Genomic DNA, 7,126 nt, shown 5'->3' with positions numbered 1-7,126 from the left:
AGTAGCAAATTAACCTCTTAGTCCAATGGTAGAAATGGAACCCACTTAAGCTTTTTTTTTCCTCCTTAATGAGGGTGGGTTTGAATCCCTTTGGGCATTTATAATAATTTCTTAATATATGATTTTAGATGTCAAGAACAACTTTAAGTCTTGAATTCCCCTTGGTCTTAGCATTCTTTTTACGATATGGCGTGATGGCTATGGGATACACGTGTTTTGTACTCAATACTACTCTTGTAGTAGTGGACAATTTTACTATCTTTAGCAACGTTTGTACCGGTGACACTAGCTAGGTTTTGGGATTTATTTAACTTCTGCATTTCATATCTTTACTTATGAATGATCGAGCTTTAAGTTTATTTAATCTATTGCTTTACTTAATTCTTTAGAGTTTTTTCAAGTGTTTTTGTGTTGGAGGAGGACCGTGTTAGGATAGGTATCATCATGACCTTGAATTTTGGGCCGGGATATATAATAGGATTGAAAAATTTAGTTGTGCATAAATTAATAAGCATAGTTGGCCTTGAACATGAGCTGATTTTTTCATGTAAATGACATTGAAGCTTCCAACATTGTTAGAATTCAGCAAATACACAAACCATTTTTAGGATTAATATACAAGCCATTGTAATAGCTATGTTAATACAAAATAGCATCTCAGCTTCTTGAAGATAAAATAGGTAGAAAAGTTGCAACATATTTACACTTTAAGATTGCATCTTACTCTAAAACAATTTCTGATAAACCTCCTCCAAAACTTGATGCAAAATGATTGTTCTTGGGGCAACATTCTTTTCTGAAGGTTTCACAGCATCCACCAATGTGTCTCTTCTCAATTGGCGAACAAACCTTACGACCACTGCAGTCTAGATGATGATGATGGTTGTCCCGTAAGATATTGATGGTTGATCGGGTGGTTGGACCACATTCTGCAGCATGCTTTCTGTAGCCAGAGCGGACTTCGTGGCATGGTCTATAATTGCAACATCTTCTAACCAGCTTGGCTAGTTCTTCATCAGTAGGGGTAGTTGTAGAGTGAAATCCACAGTGACTTACCTGATCTTGTGGTGTATGTTTGCAGCTACTTGGAATGACCATGCTTTGTTTAATGCTGTCACAATGAGCAGTTCCATTTTCGGATATGTCAATGCTATGGTCCTGAACTGAAAAACAACAATCTTGTGTTGCATAACTGTCATATGATTTCTCTGGATGTGAATGATCGTGTTCCTTGTCCGAACAGCCATGTCCAACAGAATGATGTGGTTCCTCCTTGTGGGGTGGATGAGCATGTGAATGACACCCATGGATGTCTACAGAGTCCAGGCTCTTATTATCTCCACAGATCATTGAGCCTGAAATTCTCAAATCTTGATTAACTAGTAGTTTTTTTTATAGACATGATCGATATGGCACTGCTTAATCAAACATTTTATTGTAGGAGTAAAGGTTGTGCCTACCTGAAATTACAGTTTGGCATGTTTGATTAGTGCTATCACATTGAGAAGTTTCCTGGATTCCAGTTTCTGATATGTCATTTATATCTCCTTGAACCGAATAACAACATTCTTGTAATGCACAACTGTCATATGCTTTGTCTAAATTTGGATGATGGTCATGTTCCTCTTCACAGCAGCCATGACTAAGATCATGATTTGATTCTAAAACCAAGCTTTTCTGCTCCGAAATCTTTTCCTCAGAGAGTTGATCAGTAAGTGAATGAATACCTTGTTCGGTTGCAGAGTCTTGGCATTTGTGATTTCCGCATGACCTTGATCCTGATAATATCAAAGCTAATCAACAAATAATTCTCATTATTGCACCTTATGCTTCAAAAAAAAAAACTTTAGTTTGTTTGTTCTCATGAATGCAGTATGTGAAAGCCTATGTGTTAGAGTGACATATTTATCTAATATAGAGACTACCTGATTTCAGGTTTAACCATCCCTTGTATTGGAAGACAGAAGGCCAAATAATACTTTCGATCTTATCGTTTGGTTTAAGGAATAAGAAGAAGTAGACTGCAGTCGTACCTGAATTAGCATTTTGGCATGCTGGACCAGACTTTTTTGAAGAGCATGGTTCAGAGTTAGCATGTGAATGACAAGAATTCTTGCTAGTGGTGTTCGAGCACTTTGTTTTTCCACATGTCGTTGAGCTTGAAGTTGCAGATGGACTTTGTGGAGCACACACCTTGGACGCGCATGTTTGATGATCAGAATGTGAATGATGGATATTATTGTCTCTTGAGTCGGAACACTTGCTATTTCCACATGATTTAGGACCAGAAACTTCAGAGTGGCATCCATGAGCAGCCTTCTTGGTAGAGCACGTTTGAGGAATTTCGTGAGATCGACAACTATTTTTGTCACTTAAGTTGGAGCTCTTGGTACTTCCACATAATTTGGAGTTTGACGTGGCAGAATGACATCGTGGAGCAGACATATCTGAAGAACTTATTGAGGAGTTTGTCAAAGAATGACAACTACTCTTGTGAATGGAGTCTGAGCAATTGTTACTTCCACACGACTTCGATTCTGAAACTGCAGATTGGCATGCTGTAACAGACATCTTGGATGAGCAGCACTGAGGATGCGAATGAGAATGAGAATGATGACCATTATTTTCAATGGAGTTTGAGCACTGATTATTGCCACTCGACGTTGATCCTGAGGGGAAAGGTTGACGTTTTTGAACACACACCTCGGACGAGCATGATTGCTTTCTACATTCTTTTTGTGACTCAATATCAGAGCAACATAGTTGAGGAGCCTTTTCCGACTTGCAACAAGAAGCTTTACTTTCGTGCTGGTGAGCATGCGAAGAAGTAGAAGATTTACAACATTTTTTCTCATGTCTACGTGTAGCTCCTCGCAGCAGTAGCATGCTGTTCAAAATCACTAGCAAGCATGTCCCAGCATCTGCGAGGACAGCAGCCCAAACCAACGGATGACCTGCTATTGCCAATGCAACTATGGCACCCTTTGTACCAATTGCTATTATCATATTCTCAATTATTTTCCTTCTAACTCTTCTAGCAAGACGTGCAGCTTTCGGTATCCTTCCAATGTCATTTGTCATTAGTATAACATGTCCTGTTTCCTTCGCAAGTGCTGACCCAGAGATACCCATTGAGATACCAATATCAGCTGTTGCTAATGCAGGAGCATCATTAAGTCCGTCGCCTATCATTGCTGTTGGAGCTTCCTTCTGAAATCCCTTAATGATTGTTGCCTTGTCCTCTGGTAAGAGTTCTGCTTGAAATTCATCCAAAGCTCCACCTAACTGCAAATACGTTTCGACTTAGCTCATTTGTATAAACTAGAAGCACTTTTAGATTTTCGATAAAATATACCTGATCCTGCACATGGTTGGCAGCTGCATAACAATCACCAGTGAGCATCACAGTTTTGATTCCCATCTGCTTCAGTTCTCTCATTGCATCCTTTACGCCAGTTCGACAAACATCAGAAAGAGTGAAAATTCCAGCTGGAGAGGATCCCAAAAATATGTATCCAACAGACTTTCCTTCTATACTGTCACCCTCTAGTTCTGGCACTGAAATTTCAAGGCTAAAACAGGTCACGGATATCCGCAAAATTAACTAGAGAAATCACATACTTCTGAGAGTTTTTCATGTCTCTATTATTCTCCGTGTGTTCTATCATTACGATAATTATAAGCACAAGAAGGAAGATCAAGATCAGCCTTTTACCTGTAGTACATCCGGCTCTTGAAGAAATCTTTCTATTCCCTACATAGATTTCCATTCCATCAATTCTTCCATATATTCCCTCACCAGTAAAATTTTGAAACTGCTCCACTCTATCAGGCTTTGGCTCGACAGAGTTTGATTGTGCATAGTCGACAAGAGCAGCTGCCATCGGATGACCTGACTTGCTCTCAATGCTTGAAACCCTGAAAACATTCACTATAGAATATAAAGATCCAAACATGCTACTTTGACTCTATCGTGAACCACGGAGAGCCATTTCAGATACTTCAGTATGAGAATGTGGCATGCCTAGTTTCATGTTTTATGAATATATGCCACAAATCAATCTTGTTATATAAGATTATCACTATCTACAATGTTAAGAAAACGTTATTAGTCCACTGAGAGCGGTAGAAATGCTAACTCTCCTCGAGTTTTAAAATGACATGTATGAGTAGTAACCTTACCAGTAAAGAAGTGTATTGAGGCTAAGGCCATCAATGAGAGACCTGAACTCGGTCACTGCAAACTCTCCTCGAGTTATTGTCCCAGTTTTATCAAAAGCCATGATTTTGATTTTAGCAAGAGTCTCAAGGTACTCTGCTCCTTTGAACAGAAGACCTGATGTTGCTGCCTTTGAAAGTGCACAACACATAGCAACTGGTGTAGATAGCACAAGTGCACATGGACATGCACTCACCAAAGCAACTAAAGCCAAGCGATACCATTCTTTTCGGTTGTGAACCCTTAATGCGGTAGGAACTACTGCCAAACCAGCAGCTATAACCACAATTGCTGCAAAATATCACCAGCTGAAATCAGACTAAAGTATTGGAAATAAGTAGTTTAAGGGAAAGAGCAATGCGGTAGTGTGAGTCCCATGACAGAAGGCAGGCTAATGAGGACGGGTAAAAGAGAATGACTGTTAGACTAATGGCAAGCTTCCGAGGACAATGAAGTGATTAATAAGACAGAACACGAGTTCACATATAATTATGACAGATTAACTAACCTGGTGTGTAATATTTAGCACATTTGTCAATGTATCTTTCAGTTTTTGACTTTTTGTTCTGAGCATCTTCTACAAGTTTCGCCATCCTAGCCACCGCACAATCTTCAGCCAGAGCTGTAGTCTTAACACTGATATAACCTGAAGAAAGGAGCAAATTTCAATTAAAAAACAATACTTGAAGTTCTAAAACTTCAAAAATTGAAGTATGAATGAATACTATCTTACCATTTAGATTTGTAGTCCCAGCCCAGACCGTCGAGTCTTTTTGCTTAGAAACTGGAAATGACTCCCCTGTCAAAGTTTTCTCGTCCACATCACATTCCCCTTCGACTACAATTCCATCAATCGGTATAGTTTCACCAGCTTTCACAGCAAGAATGCTATTCAACTTGACTTGATCAACATTTACTACTTCTCCGTTTTCAGCTAAAACTGCTGTAGGAGGGACTATATTCACCAGTGATGACATAACAGCAGTAGCCTACATAACCATGAAGGTTTTATTTTGTCATCATAATGAAATAACCATACAAACTTAGCGTAGCAAACACAAAACATTCATTGGCAATCTTTCGAAGAAGGGTACCTTTAGTCAAAATGCACCATGCAAAGGGAGAGGGAAAACGTGTTATTTATAGTATGAAAGACATTTTCACATGGTACGTGCACTTTTGAGCTTGACGAGGCGTTGCCTAAGAGATAAATCTGTTTGGGTCAAATGTACTATGTGCTTTGGTTGTGGCAAATATGGTATCAGAAACAGACTCATACAATATGATAGTCAGGCAAACCTCAGCAAGGACACTCATTTCCTAAGGGGGTGTATGTGACACACTCATGACATAGGGCGAGTAAACGAGTGCAAGTCAAGAAGAATGACTAGCAGACTTTTAAGCTGACAAGCTTAAAAAAGAAAAAGAATCGGAAACATAGAGAAAAGCAAATATAACATGGTGCGTGCAATTTTGGGCTCAATGTGGCGTATACATATATACATGATACATATATACACTTCAATTTTCTTGTGTGAGGACAAAAATTCACCAACCTTGTGACTTGCCCTTGACTCTAGCCATTCAGCAATAGTGAATAAGAACACAATAGTAGCAGCTTCCCAATAATCATGTAAAACTATTGATCCAGCAACTGCACATCACAAAACAAGTCATAAAATTAATGTTTGTATTTTGTACCTTCATTTTTTATTTTTTTATTTTATTTTTCCAATCACTATTCTGATTATATTTATACCTTGTGACTAGGAGATGCGGAGATATGAAAGGGCTGATGATTTTACTTTAAATATTATCTCGGTTATTATAAAAACATTTATTATTATCTTTCTTAAATAATAATTATAATATTTTTTTCTATATTATTGGTGATTTATTTGAATTTATTTGCAGAATTATTCAAAATTTCACTTTTTGTTTATTTTTTTTAGTAATAAAATTATAAAATTAAAAAAAATGAGATATACGTTTCGTAAATTCATGATACTTACGTCCTGTGTTTTGAGGCTTATGCCTCACCCTATGTTGCATAAAACACCTCGCTTCACGCCTCCTCTTTTTAAAGCACCAAATCAAACTAAATATTGTCGAATTTTATAATTAAAAAAAAAAATTAAAAGAATTATCGATTTTTTTTTCTACAATCACCCCTCAATTTAAAGATGGTAAAAGCAACAAGATTCTTAGCCATTTGTCAAAAAGATACATCACAATTCATAAAGATAGAAGTTAATAAGAGTTTTAGTGACGTTTTCTTCTACAAAGAATCTTATCTTTCTACTTTTTTTAAAGATAAAGTTTTTGAAGTGCCTAAGGAAAAGTCACCTTTGTGCTTTTCACCATGTCAAATTTTCCATCTAGTAAGTAAGGGGGGGTTGTTGGGTAGTTGGTCTGAACGTGAGTTACGCAGGTAAATTTTTTTATAGGTAATATGATGTTTGATTTACAATATAGAAATTGTGCATAACTAATAAATGTGTAAGTCATGATGAAAATTATGTATTGTTTTATGCATGATCATAGAAGGTTGGATAATTAATACATGTATAACTAATAAATGAATAACTAATTTTTGCATCTAAAATAATACATAAATTTATTCATAATTAATCCTTAAGGGTCGTTTGGGAGCTAGATAAGAAATAAGTTATTCATGTGTTAATTTACATATAACTTATACAACGTAGTAGGTAGATAGGAAATAAGTTATTCATGTATAAAATTAGTACGATGTTTGGTTGACAATTTAGAAACTTGCATAAGTAGTATTCTCATGTATAAGTTATGAGAGAATCTATCTATTATTTTATGCAGGACAGAAAATGGAATAACTAATACATGAATAATTAATTCATGCATATCTAATTCTTGCATAATAGCTATAAT

General features: G+C 36.7%; 1 protein-coding gene across 2 annotated transcripts in view; it reads right to left on the bottom strand.

The window, feature by feature from the left end:
- Positions 1 to 517: 517 nt before the first annotated feature.
- The window catches only part of LOC102604572 (cadmium/zinc-transporting ATPase HMA3-like), a 12,604-nt gene continuing 5,995 nt past the window's right edge, over positions 518 to 7,126 (bottom strand). The window contains exons 3-11 of one of the 2 annotated variants that reach the window (XM_015314753.1): positions 5,776 to 5,873; positions 4,953 to 5,208; positions 4,728 to 4,865; positions 4,183 to 4,510; positions 3,716 to 3,918; positions 3,356 to 3,558; positions 2,034 to 3,285; positions 1,461 to 1,793; positions 518 to 1,355 (exon numbers count right to left, since the gene is read on the bottom strand). In XM_015314753.1, coding sequence (XP_015170239.1) covers positions 721 to 1,355; positions 1,461 to 1,793; positions 2,034 to 3,285; positions 3,356 to 3,558; positions 3,716 to 3,918; positions 4,183 to 4,510; positions 4,728 to 4,865; positions 4,953 to 5,208; positions 5,776 to 5,873 — 3,446 coding nt within the window. In that variant the 3' untranslated portion in view covers positions 518 to 720. The remainder of the gene's footprint in view (positions 1,356 to 1,460; positions 1,794 to 2,033; positions 3,286 to 3,355; positions 3,559 to 3,715; positions 3,919 to 4,182; positions 4,511 to 4,727; positions 4,866 to 4,952; positions 5,209 to 5,775; positions 5,874 to 7,126) is intronic. The other variant, XM_006360190.2, reaches the window with a different exon arrangement.

This window comes from Solanum tuberosum, unplaced genomic scaffold (genome assembly GCF_000226075.1).
Source record: "Solanum tuberosum cultivar DM 1-3 516 R44 unplaced genomic scaffold, SolTub_3.0 scf00314, whole genome shotgun sequence".
Lineage (NCBI taxonomy): Eukaryota > Viridiplantae > Streptophyta > Magnoliopsida > Solanales > Solanaceae > Solanum > Solanum tuberosum.
Note: the sequence above shows the minus strand (reverse complement) of the source record. Positions and strands in the feature narration are given on the sequence as shown.